This window comes from Athene noctua, chromosome 26, assembly GCF_965140245.1.
Source record: "Athene noctua chromosome 26, bAthNoc1.hap1.1, whole genome shotgun sequence".
In the NCBI taxonomy this organism is placed as follows: Eukaryota; Metazoa; Chordata; class Aves; order Strigiformes; family Strigidae; genus Athene; species Athene noctua.
In genome coordinates this window covers 2,705,262-2,730,124 of record NC_134062.1, presented here as the reverse complement: position 1 = coordinate 2,730,124, position 24,863 = coordinate 2,705,262, and the positions used below count along the sequence as shown (strand labels likewise).

The 24,863-nt window shown below is 48.2% G+C and overlaps 2 protein-coding genes across 3 annotated transcripts in view; one reads left to right on the top strand and one right to left on the bottom strand.

Moving 5' to 3' along the window:
- The window catches only part of CBL (Cbl proto-oncogene), a 45,026-nt gene extending 27,043 nt beyond the window's left edge, over positions 1-17,983 (bottom strand). For both annotated transcript variants that reach the window (XM_074927431.1, XM_074927432.1), the window contains exons 1-2: positions 17,771-17,983; positions 9,553-9,800 (exon numbers count right to left, since the gene is read on the bottom strand). In XM_074927431.1, the coding sequence (XP_074783532.1) occupies positions 9,553-9,800; positions 17,771-17,917 (395 nt within the window). In that variant the 5' untranslated portion in view covers positions 17,918-17,983. The remainder of the gene's footprint in view (positions 1-9,552; positions 9,801-17,770) is intronic.
- Positions 17,984-19,815: 1,832 nt separating this feature from the next.
- Positions 19,816-24,848, top strand: DRC12 (dynein regulatory complex subunit 12 homolog). Its single transcript, XM_074927192.1, has 7 exons — positions 19,816-19,895; positions 21,663-21,833; positions 22,523-22,596; positions 23,180-23,299; positions 23,915-24,007; positions 24,360-24,490; positions 24,567-24,848. Exons 2-7 carry the CDS (start codon positions 21,772-21,774, stop codon positions 24,846-24,848), a joined length of 762 nt encoding a protein of 253 aa, XP_074783293.1. The 5' UTR covers positions 19,816-19,895; positions 21,663-21,771.
- The last annotated feature ends 15 nt before the right edge of the window (positions 24,849-24,863 follow it).

Here is a 24,863-nt window from a genome sequence, read left to right as displayed (position 1 = left end):
GGAAACACAAATTTCCTGCCCTCTCACTTCTGGGGTTACTTTGGAATTACACACTTACCACCAGATTATGTTTAGGTGACAGGGTTAGCATCCACTACAGGTAAATGCAAGCTCCTGTACTTAAGGAAAAAAAAAAAAACAACACACCCCAAAACCACAGTTCTTAGGCCCTGCAAACAGCCAAACTTTTTTTTTTTCCCCTGTCTACTTCTTATTTGATATATAGATTTAACATCTAAAAAAAAAAACCCAACCACCACCTCTTTTAAGGAGTCTCCAACATCTAACACGTACCTTTCAGAAACCACAGTGGTGTGAGGTTATCACACGACACATTTTTCAGAGGTTACAAACTATGCACCAGACAGGAGCAGTTCGACCCCAGTTCAGCACAGGCGGCTGCTCCTGGTTCCAGAAAGAACAACTGTATCCTACCACCACACCAGCAAGAAGTTTTCTGCGTGCTCTTCATGTTAACATAAAACTCCAGCCTATGCATAGAGGCAGTAAGTGGAAATGCTTGAGGTGATCCCAAGATGTCTTTTATAACCCTGAGACAGCTTCAGAGTCCTCTACACACAGTAATCACTTTTAAAAATAGAAACAGCGGAACTACTTTCAACAAAACTTGCAACACAGGAAGTGAATGAAATTCCATTTAACTATTCCTGGCTCAACAGAAGTCACCTTACCAAGTTATGCTGGGCCACTGCTCTAACATTTAAAGTATTTCCACAGGACAACTAATCTAGCAGACTAACAGCAAGCCAGGCATTTTAGAACCAGCAATTAGTTGTTTGTACTGTAGAATTTTACAGCGTAAGCTAATGTTATACTGGGTTTGTAGACAAGCTCACCCTGGTACCCTTTGGAAAAAAGGGAATAAATATGTTTATCACCTCTTGTTAAGACAAGGTTTGGCTCCAAACACACTTTTCCATTTGCAGAACTACAGGTTTCACTGTTTCATTCTTTGCAGAGCTAGAAAACCACCTGGTTAGCTCTGCAACTTCAAAACTTACTAAAAGAGTAAAACAGGAATGGGAACACATAAAGCACAGGACCTGGGTATTTGTGTCCATTCTAGGTCTAATCCCAGTTCCATCACATACTCTCAAGAGCAGGTTTGAATGAACCAAACTCAGGTTAGCACTATTCACTGCTTCTCTGCAGAGGAGCTGGTCTGCATCAGTGGATGCCCGGGGTGGCAGCGTGCCTGGCGAAGGATGCCAGCTCCTGCCCAGAACACACACCCACCTGCAGCTGTTACGCACTGGACCTGAGCTGGCCCCCCCAAAGCCAAACCAGGAATGACCGCAACCACCCCATGAGGCTCTTACCCTGTTTAATATCTGCAGCAAATCTGTGTACAACAACTGCTGTGAAGCTTCCTCTCTACTCCCTCCCCCTTCTTCACTAATTAATTATGTCTACAGCCAAAAATGCAATAGTTAACTGGTGAAAGGCATTCTCTGCATGCAGTATTTCTTTCCATTCTAATATTTTTAAATGTTACCAGTTGTAGCTTTAAAGAAGCAAGACATTCTAGAGGCTAATATCAGTACTTTCATATTACAGGACAGAAATATTACACAAAACATACATGGTTGCCCTCTGAATCCTGGCACTTTCCAACTTCGATATGCTTAAATACCTTGAGTTTGGGGAGTAGAGCGTGCCAGTTATAAAGTGTCACACAAAATATACTGCGGACCACAAATGACCAGAAAACTCTGGCATACTCGTATTGTTAGGCAAATGGAGGCGACTGACCTGAAGCAGAAAGGCCACCAGTCCACCGTGCTGACCAGAAGCACCAACCTACTGACCTTTAAAGGATCTGCACTTCTTATCCTAGGCACAAATGCTAGTGGTGTATTTTTAACAAGCTAGATTCCTTTCAATGTTAAGAAGCTAAAAATCCATTTATTTGTCTGGATTTAAATATTATAGATAGCACTTCAAAGAGAAAATTCATTGGATAGGATTAATGGTTTTTAAAGAGCTCAACGTCTACTCAGAGGATTGACAAGATAAAGGATAACCTCTCACCTAGGTAACAGATTAATTATTTCACCAGATTCAAGGAACTACACAGCAAAACTTGCTGCTCAAAGCAACACTACACGTTATACTTGTGTTTGGGCTCTCCGCACTGGAGTCAAAATTTACATTTCAGGGGCTACTTGCTACAGTTAAAGGGTAAAACAAAGCACAAAAGCCCTGTTTCCAAATCGAGGAAGACTTTGTATCTCACACTTGATCTTCAGCCACCCTCCAAACTGTCCTGAGTATCATGAGGCCACTGAGGGATTCCTTGGCAGAAGGGTCTGTAAGCTCCATTGCTTCATTCCCAACTCGCATCCTGTCAAAATACTAAACCCAAGGTACAAGATACTTTGCAACATACATACTCCAGTACAACCTACAACCCTGACATACATTTTGGTTTGGGGTTTGTTTTTTTTCCCCCCCCCAAGCTTCAGACTAGATTGCAGCAAAGGGCAGTACTTGCCCATAGCTGACCTGCTGAGTAGTCTGACAGCAGATCTCCATTTCTCCCTCACACCATTCTCACTTACCACGACCAATTTACCCTCTCTAGTAATGTTACAGCCCTTTCTACAAGTGGGTGGCAGTCAGGGAGTCACATTACCTGAGCTGGCTGGGGGTGGCACATAACCGAGCGCCATCCGATCCACCTTCCGGAGATGGAAACAGGGCAAAGCCAGCAAGTTCACAAAGAACACCACCAAAGGCACTGCTTCAAATTGCTGGGCAGCAGCTGGCCTAATTTTGTACCTTCTAAACAAGCTACGTGGGTTTTTGACACTGTCTTATAGTTCAGAAGAGCTCTCACACACCAAAACACGACCTATTTTCCAGCTGAAAGGGCCACGACTGCAGACTTCTTCAAATCAACAGAAACCCAAAACGTGGTATCTCAGCCCTGAATACACAAGTCAAGCACCCAAGAAACACAACAGGGTTGACAAGCAGCACAAACACATTTTTTTGCCAGCACTGAGAAATTTATCCACATTTCAAACGATGATTATCACAAACTAAATAACACGCCTGCCTTTCATCCACAACATCAAGAGTTAGTCTTCCATAAAACTCCACAATTTTACAGCCTCCAAGAGCAAAGATTAATAAAAATTTTACATCCTTATTATGCAATAATCTGAAATCTTACATTTGTCCATAAACTGATTTTCAAGACAGTGGTCCAATTTTTGCCAGAAAGAAAACTAAACTAAATATATGCTTATAACAATTTTGCTAAGTGTTACTTAAGTTCCACAACTATCACCTAAACTAGCAAGTTAAAGCCAAATTAAAAAGAAATAATTCACATTCCTCTCTCCAACAACATTTAAATGATAATGAATTTCTTCTTGGGTAATAAGCAGTTAGTTAGTGTTCATATGCTGGAGCCTGGCAAGGAAACCTTTCTTGTGGGCAGCTTTGGAGCCTGTTCTTTTCTTTAAGATGCTCTAATTTAAATGCAGATGTAGACTTCACACTAGTGGGTTTTGTTAAAAAAAAAAAAAGTCTTAGCTGTATTAGAAGGAAGTGACAGAAAGAGGACTCACACACACCATGCACCATTTAAGTTCCACATTTTATACTATCTTTTTCAGTGGACAGGACTGTGTACAACCATTCTAAAATATGAGATTAGAGCATTAACACACACACACCCCACATTCCCCCCCTATCCCCAGAGAGAGCTTTTCTGGTTCATGGCTTCAAATAAGTGTTTTCCAACTTATTTCTCTATAAAATCCAACTCCCCCCCCCCCCAAGTCATTCTTCATGAGTTTCCTTCCCCTTTAGAGATATGCATGGTCATTTCCAGTAGACATTAAATATTTGCAGCTTTTTCCTGTGTAAATTAGTAAGTCTTTACTTTAGAGCTGGAGAAAAATATTAAACCCTGCTGAGCCAGCATCCCTTCAAGCTACTGTCAGAAACACAACAGTTAAATACAGACTAGCACCCCAAACATTTTTTTTTTCAGTGTGGAGAGGGTTTATGATATTCTCTGCCTAATCCCATTTTCTCCTCTGCTGATACGTTAATTTTGTTAATCCGGTTTGTTAACATTTTCTTTTCCAAAGTATTCAAGTTGAACTAGTAAATTAACTTGTGCTGTTTATTAAACATCCAGTCCACATCCTGAGTAATGACTTCTCCTCAGCCTTTCACCTAACCCCCACCCTCCAGCTTACATAACTGCAATCTAATGTGGAAACATTTGCAGTGGTCTGGTTTTATTTGGCAAATAAATTTTCTGAGTTTTCCCTCAAAACAGACTGTTTTAACAAAATCTGTAAATTTGATTCACTGCTGAAAAATAAGACTTCTCAGCCTAATTCAGACTTTCCCAACTAACAGACAACTCCTATGACTGTCTACTGATCAGCCAGCTATTCTTCTGTCCTGCCATGTGATGTATAATCTATTTAGACAACTGCGAAAAAGCTGCTGCGATGAGTAATTTATGTAGTGGGGAAAGCTGATGAATGACAGCTCCTCCATGCAAGTAAGAGGTCTGCAGAAGTAAAAACCTTCTGCAGTAGAAACAAAAGATATTCCTACCTAACCACTGAGCCTCTAAAATTCAACTGAAATCAAGAGTTTAGGCAAGTTCAGCGTGTTCAGAGCAGTTACGGCATCGGCATTAATGGCACTATCAAATCATCACAGCGCAGGAAAAGATACGTATGTTTAACCAGCTTTTGTTATCACTGGTTAAAAAGTAAACTCAAGAAATTCACAATATTTACAGGATCAGAGAAGTCACATATTTACCACAGCAAGCTACTGGGTGCTGAACAGGTGTGCCCCTCTCCTGTGCATATAGACCTGCTAAATACCCTCCACAGAACTTCTTTTATTGCACTGTTTCAGCTATATAAGCTACCAAGTTCACCTCAGAGTGGTTTTTTTTGTTTTGTTTTGTTTCTAAAACTTCAAGCGACAAGTCTTAAAATACCTTTTGCATTAGAAAGCACAAGTGGATTTATAAAGAACAGGGACCAGCAGCTTTGGAAATGTGTGTAGCCTCAAGAACACCTGCTAATTACTGCAGCACAGCCGACCAATTATTGAATGCCTTACCTTTACCTTGCTGCCAGCATATGACAAAATATCCAGTGATTAACTCTTGAAATAATATTCGATTCCAATATCAAAGCCTGCAGATGTTACCATTCTGTTCTACCAGGTGACAAAATACATGTTTTAGAGACAAACCCACCTATTAGCAAGGACAACCTAAATAAGCTCTTGAACTGCCAAAACTCAGAGGAGTCATGACAGTATCTCCACAAAAAAAACAACCCCACACCCTCCTCAGAGGTCACGCAGTTGAATTTCATCTACTTGCTGAAACTCAAGTCTTTAAACAGTAACTAGAAGTTGTTGCATGTACTTATTAGTCAGGAAGCGCACACTTCAGAAGCACCCTCAACAGCATTAATTTTTAAACAGATATAGAAGTGACCTAAAGCAGAATTTAAACAGCATCTTTAAAGCTCTCCTAATAATATGAGTTCTCCTCACAGAAAAATCGCAGCATGATTTTATGCAAGAGTAACAATTTCATCTGACTGACGATCAAAACCACAGTGTTTCAGAGACAAAACAGCCGTTACAGTCCTAAGAAAAGAAAGGAAGCCATTGAGTGTGCACAGCGTTGGACGTCGCACTAACTGTGGTGTGAGCCACAACAGGAGGATGCTTTCAGCAGGCTGACGGTTAAGGTATGACACAGGAGAGCTGCGTTCGCTTTTAACAGCTCTGTCACTGCAACTAGTTTAAAAACTGAAGGAACACACACTCACCCACATCTGTAAGCACTGCGAGTGTTTCCGCACCCTTTACTAACGCTGTTCACAGCACCTCTGCTCCTCTACTAGCTTGAAAGGCAGAGAATACATCAAGGCGTGTGCTCTCTTCACGAACACGCCTTTAAATGGTCACTAAGAAACTGCAATCTTATTTTGTACTACTGGATTTTAAACTGCCTGCCTTACAGCCAACACCAAACAGCATCCATATTAAACTCCCACACAGTCTACTCTAAACATCCACGCGACCCTGTAGCGGAGCACTCGGTGACACACACATCTTGTGGCTATTGGGAACTCTCAACGCAGCACAAGCAGCTACAAGACATGGTGCTCTCCGCAGCTGTGCTCCGATTCTGCCTCAGTCCACCTTGGATGAACACACTGGAGAATCTCTAAAAAAAAGTTTGAGAAGAAATACACAAAGAGAAATTTAGAAAGAATAAAAACAGAAGGTTGATGCTCAAGTGATCAAGACCACTCTGATCCTACAAACTAAGGGTGACTTCAGTCATTTCTAACTCCTGGTTTGTTTGCTGGTAGCAAACACCTGCACAGCTTTCACGCTAGTTATGCAAATGTCAAAGTAGGGCATTTGCTCTCCATCAAGAGACATTTGGGGGAGGAAAACAAGAGCATACAGAACAGGAAACAAAATGAATGCTAAATCTGGAAGACAGGAAGAAGGAAGCTTCAAGAACAACAGGGGAAAAAAAAAAAAAAGGCAGAAAAAGTCAAGACAAAAGGATTATTCAGTACACCAGATTAGATTTTTAAAGGCATGCTTCCAAAACACTGCAGACTAACATTAGCCACAAACTTGCATGAGATCAAGAGCAAACCAGATTTTTTTATATATATACACACACATACATATACACACACTGCCATGAGCATATTTCCAGCGAGTACCAGATTCAGGTTATATTTGTTTGCTTCACACGCTGCTGACAATCTCCCAGAAAGCTTCTCCCACACTTCAAATATTTGAATTTATCAATTCTTACAAAAGAAAACAATTCATCTTTTTTCTTCAACTCCTAAAAAGGTGGGAAAATTTCTTAGGGTTATTCACCTTGAATTACTATATACCTTTTAAATCAAAAGGTATATTTATAGCAAAAACCCATTTAACTAAATTCCAGATGAAACAAACAGTACTTCAAGTGATCAGGTTCCAACAGCTCGCACAGGCACAACGTCTGCTGCTGGAAGCGCAGCATTTAACAGCGTCAGTTCAGTGTTGGCTGCACTCAAAGTGCCGTTTCTTTGTGCGGATCTCTCTTGAACTGATACACAAATCATACACTCCGAGTACTCTAACCTCTTGCTTTTCCAATGCCAAATCAGAGACCTGAGAGTCACCGTGCTCATCACCAGCACCAGGAAAGGAGCGTCTGATATTTCCCCTTTATGATACAACAGAATCTGCTGCTTCAAGCAATGGCAGCTGTAACGAGACCAGCCGGGATGTGACTCTGCTTTTACGCTTATATTTACAAGTCTCACCACAGCTGCTGCCCTGGTAAGCTGTTTATTCATAAATGGTACAATTAGCAATTCCCCAAAGACTCCCAGCACCGCTGGGAGAAAGCAAGCCTCTACTGGAATCCCATCTAACAACAAGGATTTCCCCCACCCCCTTTTGTCAATTAGTTTGACTACAAACTGACTAGGATGATTAACTTTGTGGAATTATTTCTCTTTGCTTCTCTCTGAAAAAACCATGGGACTGGAGGTCCCTTGTTGGGACTTTTGATTGACATAGCCATCATTCACTCGTCAGATGTTCCATATTTATCACGGACAGATGACAATACACGCACAGTTAACTGGAAGGATAGCACAGAAATTCTAAAAGGTTTCATATACCCCTTTTAAGCCTGCTTCTGGTGGCAATAGTATGTGTTCTAGAAAATAACATCAACTCTGTTATATGGGAGCAACACACAAAATTATTTTCAAGATAAAATATTTTAAGAGCAAGCCGCTGCAGCGTAAAAATCACTCAGTCTTGAATGATTATCCATGTTGTTAATATCTCCAAGGGTGAGACAAGAAAATGTCCAGTTCCAGCAGAAAACTCAGAGATTAATTTTAATCAGTTTAATCAATTTATTCACAGCAAAAAGTGTTTTTCATACTACTGGTCATTTTGATCTGACTGAAAGCTAAAGAAGTGCAATTTTCTATTAAGTGTCACGTCATCCTCAAAACTTCTCAGGCTAATGAACTCTTTTCTCCCCTTACTTGTCACATCCATTATTGCCTCGAACAGTTTTGGAAAATTCCAGCTAGCAGCATCTCCCAAACCCCACTTCTCACCTTGCAATGAGTCAATTCTGCCTATAACAACCCCATTCCCCTATTTTAAGGCAGATAAAATATTACATCTATTTTTTGAGTTCACACATTCCATCAAGCCCAGTTCCTGAAGGCCTCATACAACAGACAACCAAACATTTCAAAGCAGCAAGTGTACCCCATGACGATGCCATATTTACACTCCCCAAATCCTGTCTCAGACTCCAAGGGCAAGTTTTATCTCACAAAGAAACAACGCTAAACAACAATGCAGGAAGAAACTTCCATTTCTTAATTCATTCTTCAACACTGCTGGTGAAAAATAAAAACAGCCTTAAAAACACCTTCTGGAGCTACTATCACAGTCTTCTGTTGATGTTGAATATTACAGAATATGCCTCATAGAGTTCAATATAATACCAGAAACATGTGCCAACACTTCTCCACACACCCACATCCCTCCCCCTGTCCACCCCCCCCCCCAAGTAATTCAAGCAAGTAGTTGCCGGGGTGTTAACCACATATTCTCCCCAGAGCAATTATGTTCAGCCACTGAGTGGTTATTACTTTTTTCCACTGGTTTCTTCTTTTTTTTTTTCTTTTTTTTTTCTGGGGTGTTGGTTTTTTTTTTTTTGGTTGGTTGCTTTTTTTAATTCGGCACCTACTCCAAAATCCTGAAATGAGTTTAGAGTTACAAATGTATGCTGTATGTCTGTTAGAGCTGCTGCTATGAGGCATTAGGAATTGCTGTTCACCTTGAAGATGTCCCTTGCTCTCAGCTATGCCTTGTGAACAGAACAAAAGAAGAGTTCACAAGTGTGGTCCCCGGATCTACCTTAAATATGAAGTTTACAATGTATGAAAGTTACGGGGTTTTAGTAAGATGTTTCATTTCCACAAAATGAGGATGTTTCTCCCCCACCACCAGAAATACTGAGCAGTTTGTTTCCAGAAAAAGGAAGAGTTCTGTAAAGCCTCAGGACCAATTGCAACAAGTTTTAGTCTGTTTTGCTATGTAACAAAATACTCTATTGTTTCCCGAAATTGCGAGAAAAGTCATTCTGAACCTTACCATCCTCTCTCACAAGGCATTTTCTATGTGAGAATGCAAAGGACTGCAAAATCTTTTCATAGCAGACTTTACTGTTTATGTTAACCTAGCATACCTGAACTACATAACTAAGGCTCTACAGGCTCTGAACACTTACCCTGTTCACAGATTTCAGTGTATCCCAGTATAGTTTACTTGAAACTCTACACCTATGACTTTTAAATCTCCTCAAATCTGTTTCCATGCACAGACAACACACCAACCAGCAGACATTTGTTCAAGCTCTTGTTCACTAGAGCAAAGCTATAAATATTTGAAAACGTTTCTCCCCGTTACCTAGGCTGAGAGTTCTCCTCATACATCCGCTCTTTCCCTTCCTTGAAAAGGCTGATGGTCTGCTTCGTTTTCTTCATCAAGTTCTCCATGAACACACGGAAATACTCGTTTTCTCCTAGGGTCTCCATCTTCCCCTCATAGCGTGACAGGATGGTTCGTAGATGCTGGTAGGTATCAGGGAGCAGATCGAGGATATAGGGTGGGCTGTTCTTCAATGCCAGCTTTGGGTTCTGACACAAACGCACCACCTATGGTTAATGAAGAAAATACCACCTTGAAAACTTAAAACTAGCAACTTGTGATCAATGACTTAAACACCATTCAGTGTTAGTTACAAACACAATCCAATGAAGCGTTCGCTCTCCACAAGCCCCATTCGTTACTCAAGTGCAGATAGGGAGCCCAGCCACTGTAGAAGAACTGAGTTTATGGACCAAACTGCACGTGGACTGACAAAACTCCCAACATACACACAATTATATTTCATGAGGCTGCGTTTCACCTCAAGTGCATTTTCAAAAACAAAGTTCAAGAAAATTCAATATGGAGTTTGTAAGTGGCAAGGATGTAACTTAACCACATATGTGTCTAGTACTTCCTGACGCGTTTCAGACCCTGAACATGCCCACAGGCAGACCTTCACCCATCTAGCTGCCCTGATTTTGGCTGCAAATGTGACTTTTCACACTGACCCATATATCTGGGACGACAAATAAGCCCACAGAGGAAGTGCCACTGTTACAGATACGACTGATGCTAGTGAGCGTTCCCAGGCTGAAAGTTTTCTGAAGGCAACGGTGGTGGAAGAATCTCCTTTTCTTCCTCCTTCAACACATACAGCAAGTAAGAGGAACAACAGCTTTTATGGATAATGACAACTATCAAGAAAAAAAAAAAGAATGCAAAGGAATTTTTCTCTACAAGAACGAGAAATAAGCTGTAGCATAATAGATACGGTAGGAGAAGTCTGGATAAAAGTTTAGTTCGCAAGAACTTGTGTCCCCAGTTATGCATCAACTTTGCTTCTCTAACTTCTCTTAGATGAATCTCATAACAAAACTAGATTATTCACAATAATTTCTGTGTGTTTGGGGTGTTTTTTTTTTTCTTTAATAACGCCACATCCATAGTAACACTAGTAATTACATTAAAAGGTTATCAGATGACCTCAACCTGTCTTCTGCTTGGCACACAACTAAACATCTCATTGTTTCTCCTCCCAAGCCACATGCGATCTTATTTGCATTTTTAGCAGCAAGGTCACATATTCTCAAAGTTGAGAGCTTGACCCTATCAACCCAAATTTTTGCCATCTATAGTAAGTTTATTGGATCATCGATAAAATAATTTTAGGCACTTTTGCATCATGTAGTTAAGGCACAAGCGGCAAGTAGAATATGCCCGCTCAGAATTCACAAGCAATACAACTGTTACACCTGTACACAAACAAACCAGAATTCAAGCTCAACTTAATATAGGTCTTTAACATACAGGAGCATAAGAGCTTACATGCCAAAAGCTCATGATAATGTTTATGTGATAGGAGAGGATATAGGAAGCCACTTCACCATCCACCGTAGCTAAAATTTTCCATTACCTACTGAGAGAATGATAGGGAGAGTTAATGGAAAAGTGGCAATTTGAAAAATTAGCAGTGCACAGTCAGTTATAAAAAGAGCTGAAACTCTAGAGTGATGCCAGTTTCAGATGAAGTTTAAAAGCTAAGGACCAGCAGCTGGTATAGTCTTACTGCTGTCTTGCTGGCTAACAGCTTTCATCTTCTTCAATTTACATCAAACTTGAGAGGAAGGCCAATACAGATATCGTTTCCTAAAGTTCTTCACTACTGTGAATGTTTATCTGACTGCTTAATACCCTGAGTACAAGGGTATTACAGGTACCACAATGTAGTGCTGCAGAAGGGAAAGCTTAAGGGAAGTGGAGAGTTAAAGATAAAGGAAAATTTAACATCCTTTTGCAGTACACTTCCATAAAATCTTGTGAAACCTTCAAGAGGAATCGACACAATACATGCTTCGCTTAAACACTTAAAAGTTGATGGTAAATGAAGTAATTTATTCTGAAACAGTGCTTTAGTATTTAACTTTGCCATTCAGGGTATATGCAAAAAGCAGCCTTGTCAAGTGAAGTGACACCTCCAATTATATCTGACTTAGAGTAGTGCCTCTAGTAAGAGCTGACTAAGACTCCATTTCAGTGAAGAGAAAGGCATCCAGCGTATCACTACTCAAACAGGAGAATCTGACAGCCATTAAAAGAATCACATGCCTAAAAAAAAGCCTCTGTAGGAATACATGGAAAAAAAACTACCAAAATTTTCCCTCCACTTTGCAGACGCTGCCAAGGATTAGGAGGTCTAGATGACGAGATGGATGGTCAGACAATTGATTTATCCAACTGATTCTGATGCCTCAACTGCTGCTTCCTTGGAGCCTGCGAACATTGTACAATGAATCGTATCAACAAATTGAGTCAACACATTTGCCCCCTGATTAAAACTAGTTTCGCTATGGGGCATGAAGAGGTTCTAAATATGCTTCTCAGACACAGCTGAATTGTGCTATGGGTAGCAATATCTTTTCTTCAACAGGAATTGTCTGTTACACAGTGGGTTTAAAATCCTAATAAAACCAGTTAGCTCTTATGAGGAAGCCCCACTGAGCAAACATACAAGTCAGGGGATGCACGTGTCTCAGTCATTTGTAATAGAAAACAGGTTGGCTGTTACCCCCTGAAAATACCCAGCTATAGAAGAGGCAGACCTGCTGTGTTTCAGTACTGTAACAAACTCCAATATCAGTTAAAAAGATTTCCCCAACCAGAAGCAAGTTCTGCAAACCACCCATTCTCACAGCCTCTATAAAACATTTCCCAAGAAGAGACTTGCAAAGATACCTCAAATAGTTAACAGAAGGGCCAAAACCGCCGTGATTTTATTATCAAATGAGCTTCTTTATTTACCAAGTGGACCAAAATTAGCTAAGATAAGCATTTAAACAAATGCTGCATAACTAGGAACCATTGCCTCTTGAGCAAACTTGGTAGTTTTATAACACAGCAGCAACAAAAACAGTTGCATTTTGCTTGTTTCTCTACGTGTGCACTTGCAGCATCATGACAACATCAAAAGGAATGTTCCCAGCCCTGGGAACAGCCGCCCCTCAGCCAGCTACCCTGCCTTCCACTGGGACCAGCAACGTGGAAGGAAATGGAGCAAAAAGCAGCAAATAATTTCAATTAGGTGTGATAGCAACAGACACAAGCAATCCATATTTTTAAACTGCCATTCAAACTCATACAAGTTTGTCTGGCTTATGCTTTGTTCTCTCGGAAGGAGCCTTTTACAGAGACATTTGTGCAGCTTCGGAAACACCCGTAAAGCATTTCAAGCTTAGCATGAAGATTCTAAGAGATTGGTCTGTGAAGAACCTAAAAATTGACTTCTGTCAATTTACATTTTTCAAACTCAAGAGGAGAGAAAAAAAATAATTAAGAAACAGTCTCCCTCCTCAGTTTTTAAAAAAGACATCTATCCAAAGAAAAAAAACCAACTCATATAGAGTTTCTAGGCCTGGAACTGAGTCTTTTCCTTCACGATTCTGCAGCTTGCCTTGACCTCTGGATTTACAATATTTCTCTTCAGCATTTCATTAGACTTGCACAAATAAAGGAACCGGGTAATTAACGTAGGAAAGCAGTAGCACGATACAGAGCACTGTCACAGGCACAATGTATAGATAACCTGAGAAATACAGCAAGAACCATGAGGTTTTTTTAAATACCATCAGGTTGCATAGCTAAATTAAGTACACACGTTGGTAGAAGCAAGGAAGAAGCATTCAGGAAAAATGAGATACCTACGCAAAGGCGCTCACTTAACAAGACACAACATTTGTTAGGAAGGGCAGAGGGCTGTGTAACAGAGGACACAAACCTATAGGAACTGTGGCCGCTCAAGACAGACTCAGCAGCTGCTACACTAGCAGGCAGCGTCCTCCAACGCACCCTTAATCCCCCTCTCTGCTCCTGTCTGCCTGTCCCAGCCTCCCGATTCGTTACTTTCCCGCTTTGCCCATCTCCAGCTCTACCCACAAAAACTCTTGGCACCAGCCTGTTTGCTGCAGCCATGGATACAGCACCCCATTTCTTGTTCTGGCAGAACGTCCCCAGCACAGACACCACTCACCTGCTAGCCTCAGTCAGCAACAGCGTCACAGAGTTCCAGATCACAGTTTTTCCCTTCCAGCTCAGACCCCTCCAAAGCTCTTTCCTCCCTGTCAGAGGTAAGTAGCTGACTTCTGTATTGAAATCACATCTCGTGTCACCTTAAGCTAACAGCAAAGGAAAACCTACTCAAACTTCTCTTATCTCTTGCTGAATTTGCATTTGGCCTCTCTTCTACTTACAATAAAGGTGACCTACGGTGGCATTTCTCTGTATCAGTTTTAGAAACTGAATGGCATCAGTACGCTGTTTGGAGAAGCTTCATCTCAAAGCTCATCTTCCTCCTCCACGTCTTACTAAATGTACTCTACCATTCCCCTGCTACATCTCTTATACCTCACTCCGAGCAGTTCATGACTACACCACCTATTCTTCCAATACCACTTGAGTTCATGGCTGTGGGTGGTCTGCATTATCTGCTGCCCTGATTTGCAAGAGCTGATTCGTTATCTCATCCTTTTGTGAAAAAAAAAAAAAAAATACAAATTGTTTTCACCAGCCAATAATCCAACATACGCTTTCTTATACTAAGCATTGCTTTATTTGCTGAAGACCGCTAGTGATAAGATGAGCAAGCATAATAAAAAAAAAAATAAATTAACAGTAGTTCCTCCCACTTGAACCAATCTAAAACACTTTACTAGGTTCAAGACACTGCAGGGAAATTGCTATGTCGCTTTCTATGCTATTTGTCACTGCAGGCTCACAAGAAGTCTAACAGCACATTCAGCTTCCAAAGACAAAACGTAACCTCTATTCTGTAGATCAACGCGTAAACGCCACCTAATTCAGGTGAAGGTGAACATCCTGCTGCACAGCGATGAAAAGGGCTATTTTATGTCCATGCTATATGTGACCACACGCAACTGCCGGAGGAACAGTTAGTGCTGACAAAAAATGAGAACTTCAAGTGGAAGGATCGGAAAGACAGGAATACGTCAGGCAGCTTATGGAGAACATTATGGGGAAAATATTTGGACAAGAATCAACTAGCATAGGAAATTAATCAGTCACATCCGAAAACAGGGATGCACGAACGCTTTGACAACACCAGCTAATTATGCAGACTAATGTGAATGTACTGTACGCACACAGATACAGCACACATTTCTGAAAGGCAAACACATCATCTATTAAACATGCACACAACTATTTATTTTTTTTTAAATCTGCACCTGTAATTTCATTTACTTGGCCCAGAAAACCAACCCATGTTCCACATCTTCCATTCATACAGCCCTTCTCACCACTAGTTTCACAAGCACCGTGTTTGCCTGGCAATTTGCTACGCTACTAAAAAGACTTTTAATCCAGATGTGTTCTCATGAGCGTACAAAAGTACAACTAAAGCCTAACTGAAATCTGAAAGGCTTTTCACAGTCAAATCTTTCCTCCTGTACAAATCAGACTGAAGAACTAACCCTAAGACTTTAAAAATTAAGCCGACAACTAAGAGCTTTCGGATGCTGCCTACAAGCAAAACTGTGAAGTCAATGCACATTTATAAGAGGTTACTGTAAGAGTAGCTTTGGCTTTTCTGCCCGTGATATCACAGCGGAGAGGGTAGATGGCCGAAGACTGGCTATGCTGATCTGAAGGTGTGAAAGTATCCCCCCTCCACCGCAAAACACCCATCCCGCTGCAATTCTGAATGTCAAAGTAACCAAAGACTTCTTTTTAGGCCAACCTCTTCCTTTGAACAGGCCAGGTTATGAGGTCAAACACAGGTTGACACTCACTTCTAGATCCTGTGCACGAGAATGAAGACGTGCATTCTTACAAGCTGTATCTGCAAGTTAAACTTATTTCTAAGGGGATCATGTTTCCGTGCTCAAACTACCTTTCCCACACTAGCACTTACACTTGCCCTCAATGTTTGCAAGAAAGCCACTGGCACTTTTCAAAAGACTTTTTTCTTTATCCCAACCTCTCTCTGTAGAAGGTGATCAAAGCTCATCACAAGCCCAGCAAGGCACAGCTATAAACTACGTCTTTTGTTGAGCCAGCCAACGCAAAGTGATTTCTTGGCATGAACATAATTTAGTATGCCTTTAAAAAAGTCATCTACTCTGCCTGCTTTAGCATTTACTGCAGGAGTTTCAGACACTGCATGCATAAACAATGCAGGGAAAAAAGAGAAAGAAAAGTTGAAATGCATAAGCCTGCAGGGCAATTGGATGAGGTATGCCCATCAGCCCTGCCTGCCCTGCTCCCAGAGGGGAGGAAGGTGGCAAGGTGACGCTCCCCAAGGACTGCGGGCAACTTCAGCCATGCCCTTACTCTGCACTACTTTTAGGGCCCTGAACCCAGCATTACAAAATGCACTTCCCATTTTAGACTCCAGCATGTCCAGCCTAGCCTCGATTCTCAGGGCTGAACAGTAATAACAACACAGGATCAATCAAAATCCCAAGAAAAATGTCAGAAGGTTTATTTTATGCTCAGGTGTGGATGTCTATGCTCACTGACTGGGACATTCTATAAAAAACACTAGCATTCACTAACAACTCACCAGGATTTCTTAAAGCAATGGATTTGCCAACACACCTAGCCAGGCTAGTAAACCAGCTGCCATACCCCATCACACCATCAGGCCAAAAGGTCTGGTGTCCTGACCCCAGCAACGGCCATTTCCTGGCATTTTAAAGGGTGGAAGAGGGGAAGAGTCTTAATGCCCCCACAGCACAGTGTCTCACATAAAGGCGTGGAACTGTAAGACAGCCTTTCCAGCTCCCGCATCACAGGTTTCTGGTGTTTAACATTAGATTTCGTACTCCTTAATTTTGTGGAACTACATACATTTGTTGCAGAGGGTTTTATTCAGACTTTTAGGCTTTTTACCAGGCTCCCAGTTTTGAAGAAAAGGCTTTGTGCTGAGCTCGGTTAACGTGCCCCTATTCCTTAAAAAAAAAAAAAAAAAAAAATAAATATTCTGGACTGCCATAAAGCAGCAGTTCAGCCTCACCATCCAGTACCTACACACCAGGCCCTATCACAGGGCAAGGCTTACCTTCTGGACAAGAGGGAATGGCCTCAAATTGCACCATGGAAGGTTTAGACTAGATATTAGGAAGCATTTCTTTACAGAACGGGTCGTTAGATGTTGGAACGGGCTGCCCAGGGAGGTGGTGGAGTCCCCATCCCTTGGGGGGCTGAAGAGTCGGGTCGACCTAGCACTGAGGGATCTGCTGCAGTTGGGAACTGTCAGTGTGAGGGCAGTGGTTGGACTGGAGGAGCTTCAAGGTCTTTTCCAACCTAGACGATTCTGCGATTCTGACCAGCAAACCCTCGATTCCTCCCTCGTGCAGTTATACACAGGCGGGACTTACTGATGACCCCACTGGGATGCACCTGCAGCTCCCCACCAAGCCCTACCCTTACCCACCCTCTCCAGCACCAGCAATGCCCCCCACCCACCCAACATCGACAAAAATCCGACGGCACAAATCCCAGATCCTCTTCAGCAGGTCTGCATCCTCCGCCCCAAATCTTCTCTCCACACGCAGCCCTGCACGCAGCTCATCCCCGGCAGAGCCGCTGCTCTCCCTCCGCACCTTCCAATCTTCCCACCCCACTCCCATCCTGCCTCCGGCCTCTCCTGCGCCCCACATCTCCCCCCCAAAGCGCTGCACCCTATCCTGCATCCAAACAGGCCTCAATCCCCCTGAACGCTTCACCCCAGCCCCACCCCGAGCCATCGAGCGCTCAAACCCTGCAGCCCCTGGCTTACCCTCCCCCCAGAGCCCCCTCTGCCCCCAGCGCCCCCCCAGCGTCCCCGACCCTTCAGCCCAGCCCTATACGCCCTACCCCAACGCGCCCCCCGCCCTCCCAAGTGCCTGAGCTCAGCCCCAGCCCTTCGCCCCAGCCGGATCCCGACACCCAGCGCCCGCTTCCGCCCCAGCCCGACCCTCCGGTGCCGCCTCACAGCCCTCTCCGCCCGCCCAGGGCGGCCCGACGCCCCCGCCGGGCCCACCTTGTCCATGAGCTTCCAGCACTTCTCCACCATCTTCTTGTCCACGGCGCCGGGCTGGTGCGGGCCGAGGTGGTGGTGGTGCGGCTGAAAGGCGTCCTTCATGAGCCCGATCAGCCCCCCGGGGCCCTTCTTCAGCGGCGCCGACATGAGGGCGGCGCGGGGGCGGGGGGGCGGCCGCGAGCGAGCCCACACCCGCGCCCGGCCCGTCGCCCCCCGTCCGGCACCGGGCCGCGGCCCTGCAGGGCAGCCGAGCGTGGGGGGCGCTCCCGCGGGCCGGGCCGGGCAGGGCCGGGCCGGGCAGGCGGCGGCAGCGGGAGCCGCGGGCGGTGGCGGCGGCGGCGGGGGCGCCCGGCTCTAGCGCCGCTCCGCCCTCCGCCCCGGCCACGCCGCGCGCTGATTGGCGGGCCGCCCCCCCCCGCGCGTCCGGGACCGCCCCCTCCGCCCGAGAGGAGCCGGCGCCGATTGGCCGGGAGGGGAAAGGGGGGCGGGGCGGAGAGGGGCGAGCGGCGGCCCATCCGCCGGGCCCCGCCCCGCTGCCGTGGCGCAGGCGCAGGACGGCGGGCGAGGGCGGCGCGGCGGCCATGTTTGGTGCGGGCGGGAGGGCCGGGGCGGGGCGGGGTCGCCATGGGAACGGCGAGGGCCGCGCCCGGGCCGCGCTGTCCCGGTCCCGCCGGCCCCGGGGCGTGGAGCGCGGCGGGACGGACCCGCGGCCGGCGGCGGCTCCCGGGCCCGCAGCGCTGGTTTCGGCCGTTGCAAAACAGGATCGTTTCCCCTTTCCAGCAGACGGGTTCCCTTTTCTTCGAAGGGCCGATGTCCAGCCCCGAAACGGGGAAGCGGCCCCGGGGACCGCGCGGCGCCCCTGCGCGGCGGCCTCTGCCCCCACCCGTTCCCCGCCGGGTCGGCGAAACGTCCTCGCCCGGAGGGAACGTGGCTCGGCCCGGCCGTGGGAAACCAGCAGCCGGCCCTCGGCCTGCTCGGCGGGGCCGCGGGCTGAGCCCGGGCCGGGCACCTCGAACGTGAGGCCTCGGCAGCGGGGCTGGCAGCCAGCGCCGCGGAGAAACCGGCCCCGACGGAGGGGGCAGGACGGGGGGTGCCGCAGCGCCCTGGCACTGGACCTGCTGCAGGGGCACGGGGCTCTCTCCCTGCACTGCGGGGGCTGCCAACCCCGGTACCTGTAGCCCGGCTCCAACCGATCCCCGGGGGAAGGAGCACAGACACCCGGGGGGGTAAGAGCAGACAGAACTGGGAGAGAAAAGGAGACCAGAGAGCAGATCAATCTTTTGGCAGAACTGACAACACCAAACCTTCAGAAATTACGACATGGGCTCGAAAGTAAGTTTAGTTCTGTTTCTTCGCTGCCTTCAGATCCTCTTTTCAGCCTCCTTTCCCAGGCAGAAAAACACTCCCTTTGCAAAAAAACCAGCTGAGGCTGGTACAGCACAGCATCAGTCTCACAACACAGGCTTCAAGGAGGAAAGTACGCAAAACAAAACCGCAAATGCTGCAGTTTGACCAGGCTCACTCCGGGGAGTGTGAGTGCTCAGACTGGGCTCAGGCCTAGAGGTTGGACAGCACGGCCTCAGCCTCTGGGGAGCCGGGGTCCACGCAGGAGAGGAACCCCGCGACAGGGCTCACCTCTTTGTTTCCTCTGCGACATGCACACACCCACTCTTGTGTGGAAGCCAGGACCTCTGAGGTGCCAGACGTGCAAAGCCACAGAGAAGCCACTGCCCGGGTACACCACCTGCCACGGGAGGGACATGCCGTGCTCTGCTGCTGCTGCTGCGGCCTCTGCCAGCCCAGGGCACCGCTGCAGGGCTCTGCGCCCAGGCTGCGGTGCTGCTAACAGGGAGGCTGTGCATGCCGTCCCTCCCTTCCCTGCCCTGGCTGCGCACGCACATCCTACATCAGCCTGCTTGTGTCACGGCAAAGCACTGTGCTGCCCCACGCCACCCCGGCTCCAGCACTGCCTGCTTCCACAGCTCACTGCCCAGGACCAGGCCTGGCTGTTGGCTGACGGCTCGTGATGAGTTCCCGCATGGCACATGGCTTGATGCGGCGTCAGAGGAGCAGGACAGGAGGAAGCAGCGTGCAGCACTAGCTACAGCAAGGGAGCTCGGCATAGGTTGGTTGTAAAACTCTCTGTCTTGATTTTACTGCCTTTGGTAAAGCTTGGTAAATATTTCTGGGACAGGCAGCTCCTTGTCTGGTTTTAATTACCTGGGCAAATTTTCCTAAGGATTATATTGACCTCAAATATGTCAACATTTATTGAGGCTGTGTTCCTGAGGCTTTTCCCATTAGATGCTAATGGATTCTGGCTAATAGTCAAGCCGGATTGACCACCGGAGGGTGCCCTGGCCAGCTCCAGGATACCACAAGTACCTGGGGAGAGGGCTGGGGAGGGTTATACCAACTTTGTGAAGCCAAATACAAAAATCGCCATGGCCCCAATCCAAAGAGATCAGGGAACATGCTTGAGCAATTGCATTCCTAACTATCTGCTTCTCTGGGCATGATTCACTCCAAGTCGCGGCTGTATTTACGCGTGAGACTTCAAGCAAAGGTTGCTTTCTCTTGGGACTGTTCCCTCCCTGCAGGAAAGAGGAGTCCAGCATCCATGCTCAGCACAGTGGCCACTTGCCACCACTGTGCCGGAAAGCCACGTCACGCTGGTTGTTTTGAAACAGCTTCCCCCAGCCCGGCGGCGGGCAGGCAGGGGTGCCTCCGGGTGCCTCTGCCCACCCGTGTGCGTCTTGTGTGGTTGTGGTTGAGAGCAGTGTCTAGGGCCTTTGCTGGTTGTGCCACCCAAGGTGGGATGGAGGCGTGCGCTCCCCTTCCTTTCGGTGTGCCCCCCCCACCGCCTGCCAGCCCCAGGCCTGCGCACGCAGGGACGCCCCTCGGATGGCTCAGCTCCGCGTGGCTGGGCGGTGGTTTCGGTTGTGCGTGCATGGGTGTGCACCAGGCGCCCTCCAGCCTCTCTGCCCGCACACCCGCGTGGGGGAATGGCCCCCACTGTTGTCCCTGGCTCTCCACACCCAGTCTGCCGCCCTGCCAGCTCCTCCGGCAGGACGGCGTGTCCCTGCCACACGTCCCCGGGTTGCCCTGGCAGCGGATGGCCCCGCAGCCTCCCCACATGCCAGCTCCCTGCTCCCGCTGCCCGCCTGGCTCCTGCTGCCCTGGCCACGCAGCAAGGTCTGCACCCTGCTGAAGAACGGCAGCACACCCAGGAAACACCTGCTCGCTCACAGGTATTTGGGGTTAATTCCATCCTGAGCAGAATCAGCAGTTTAAAATCCTCTCCCTTCCTTCCTCTCCTATTTTATAAAGAAGATCCAAAGGCAGCTGCAGTCCCCAGGGCAAAACGCGCAGTGCTGAGCAGGAGGGTGTGCCAGAGAGGAGAGCCAGGGCAGGGAGGGAGGAAGACGCCAGGCTTGTTTCAAGCTGTGACCTGGGACAGTTTCCCTCCACACCAGGTCCCCATTTCCCCACAGCCCAGCTGGATCCATACTGGGACTGCCATTCCGGGACATGAGTGGGACAGGGTTCAGCCTACCTCATCGAGCCGTGTCCTACAGTCCTGCAGCCAAACAGGACCAGTTCAGTGCTGGGGAGCGGGGCCAGCCCTGGACTAATCCAGCACCGCACTGGGCACAGGGCGCATTCGATCCACGCCTCTGTCACGGGAATGAGATGCTCACCTGCTGCAAGGTGGAGGTGGGTTTTGGGCCACAACCTGCCTTCATTGCAGACAGTTGCTACGATAGCAAGGGATTATCTTGAAGGCATCTTGAGCAACTGAGGTCTATGCTAGCAGCCAGGACAGGTGCTGGCAGGACAGCAATCCTGGCAGAGACATGGCAGCTCCACAACACCGGGTCTTGCTTCCTAGGGAAGGAGAAGCCTTTTCCTCCATGTGCTAGGAAGGCCCGGGCCTCCTCTTTCTCCTCCAAACGATCACCGGTTGCTGAGAGGGAGCGCTGCTATCACGTTGCAGGAGGATGCCTCTGAAGAACAAAGGGAAAGGGAAGAAAGGAGTGAAGCAGCAGAAGAAAAATACATCGGGTAAGTCTGGGATCTTGTCTCCCTACAGCCAGCAGGAATGTGCCTCTCCTGTTGTGCCCCTGCTGCTTCCCAGCCCCAGCAAGGGCAGGCATCGGGGGCGCTGCTGGAACCGGGAGCCCAGGATTGCTCTGGGGCCCTACGGGATAGTCTGGCTGCTGCTTCCACATCTCCCCCAGCCCTGCTCACCCTACACCAGGGCAGCAGCCCAGTTATGCCTGATGGATACGGGAGACAGGGGGTCCAGGGCCTTGCCAAAAGCACCCTGCACCCCACTGCACCCTCCAACCCAGCAGGATCCAGGGGGGGATCAAAGAGCGTGGCTCTGCCAGGCCCCAGACTCTCCTACATGCCTCTGAAAGTGCAATGCATGCACTAGACTGGGGCAGGGTTTTGGAAGGAGTCCCCAAGGCTCTATGCACCGTGTCTACCGCCCCGTCTTCAGAGCAGAATCCCAGCCCTCAGTCCCCAATGAGCACACATCTCTCCAGGGCAGCTGCTTCAAGTAAAACCTGCTACACCCTGACTGTGTCTGGCAGGTGCCTGCACAAATACTGCCCTGGTGCTGGCGTTTGAGCCGGAGGTTGGGCTCAGCCAAGATTTCCTGGGGCAAACATCCCAAGGCAGGTTTCCCCTGGGCCAAGCCCCTTTAAAGACCCGCTCTTGACTGTCCCTTCCTTCTCCCCCTCTGGCTGCAGAAAGCCAAGCTGAGCACAAGTACCGGAAAGCAGCACTGGATGTTGGTATGCCGAAAGAGCACCTGGGTAAGGCTGGGAGAAGCCAGGGGCTGGGGTGAGGGAGGGATGACTGCTGCCCTGCATGCACTTCCTAGGGATTAGCCCTTCCCAGTGGCAAGGCATGCCGGAGGAGGGCATACAGCCTCCCTTGCATGTGGGCTCCAGCCCCAGGGACTGCCTGTGCTGTGCCGAGTCCCTGGCATGCAGCACATCAGCTGCTTGCAGAGGCCAGAGAAAGAGAGGAACAATGCTGAAAGCAGATGGGAGGTGGTAGGGATGCTGTGGTAGGGCACCCCCGTGGAACTGCTTCCTGAGCACAACCCTGGGCTGTAGTGAAGGGGAAGTTCATTGCTATGAGATTCACTCTGGTTTAGGCAGGGCTTGGGGCCAGGCAGGGGCTGAGAAGGTGTTCACATCCCCTTGGCTCTGCGAGCAGAGAAGGGCTAGGAATAAGTCACTGCTGGACCAAGGGGGTCCCGGGCATGGAATGACCATCCAGTGTGGTTTAGGGTGGTGCCCTTTGCCTGTGCTTCGGCCAGGGTTGTGGTGCGGGTCACCTGTCAGGAAGCGTGTTGTCCCCATGGCAGTCCTGTGCATCTCTGACTCGCAGGTCCCTGGAGGGACACGATCTGGCAGGCAAAAGCTGACAATGAAGGGCTCAAACGGAGGCTGTGGGATTTGGAAAAGGCGCTGGAGCAGGCCCAGGAAGACAAGCGAGACATTGGTGAAGGTGAGCACAGAGGTGGGGGGGGCAGCGGGACAGATGCAAGGTAAGACCCAAGCTTTACCTCATCACCTCTCCCTTTAGCCTCGAGTGCTCAGCGCCAAACCACCCTGCTGTTGGCTAACCCTGCTCCCTCCCATGCTGTCAGCACACAAAGACTCTGGACATGGACTCGCTGCACCCCAGATGCCTGTACTCAGCACAGGCAAGAGAGACCACAGAGGCAGAGAGTTCCCTGTCTACAAAACTCACTGCTTCGCCGTTTCCGTTAGTGCTCAAGAAGGGGCTGATTTTAGCAGAGGTAAAACCTCCGCCAGAGGTTTGCGGTCTTTGCCACATGCAAAACTCCCTGCTCAGTTTTGCTCTCCCACGCTCGACAGAGATAAAACTTTCCCTCCAGGGTTCCCTCCTGCCCCCGCCAGTGTTGTCACAGCTCTGCCAGGCAGGGAGAGGGTGCATGCACGGCTGCTTCTGGCCTGTCACCCTGCAAGGGGAGCCCTCAGGTCAGGCCTTGCTGGAGCCCCTGCCTGGTCACAGGTGCTGGGATCTGAGCACAGGGACCTCCTGCTTGTCCCTCCTACAGTCACCACGTTTGTCCTCTTCTCCCCTCCTGGTTCCCAGAGATGGCCCGGCAGTACCAGGAGCTGCAGAAGCAGACAGCAGCCCACAGCCAGCGCTTGGAGGCGAAGGTGAAGAGCCTGCAGGAGCAGCTCGGTACGGCCCCTCGGCAAGCCTGCCCCTGCTGGTGGGTGGAGATGGGGTTCGCTCCGGGGCAGCTCTTGGGAGGAACGAGGGGAGATGGGAGTCCTTCACCCTGTGCTGTCAGCAGCTGAAGACAAAGCCTGACCCCATTCCTAGTGCATCCCTGACCTTGAGAGATACCAACTGCAAAGGGGATGTTGTGATTCCACCCCTGTCCCAGAGCCCTCTGCCACCCCAGGGGTGAGGGGATGGGGCAGGGGCTGTGCCACACACTGCCCACACCCTCCCCTGCGCTGGTTGCACAGTGCCAGGCTCCTGTGCCCACGTGCTCAGTGTTCCCTTCCTCTGTCCCTGCACCCCACAGCCGCCAGGCTCCGGGAGAACCAGCAGACCCAGGAGATGGCCACTCGGGCACTAGCTGAGAGGGACAGGACCATCACCCAGCTACAGGGCAGGCTCGATGCCACGGAGAGGGAGTATGAGAAGATCCTCCATGTGAGTGGGCACGTGGCTGTGGGTGGCTCATCCTGGCAGGGCAGTTCTTCCTCCTCACTGTCCTCTTTCCCACCAGCGTAGCCTGGACCTTGTACTGGCCAAGATGGCAGAGGCAAGCCAGCACCGGGAAGAGCTAGGAACAACCATCGCCATGGAGCACAAGGAGCGCCTACAGGAGTTCGGCCTCAACCCCCTGGAGATACAGCACCCTGAGGCCCCCAGGGCAGGACAGGCTCTCAGCCCCTACCTCCCTGTCAGCACACTTGGAGAGCTCCCCCCATCCTCTGCCCAGCACCCCCGCTGCCCCAGACTAGGTAAGAGAAGATGGGACCTGTCGGGCCCTGGGATGCACTGCTGAGTCACGGTCCTCCCT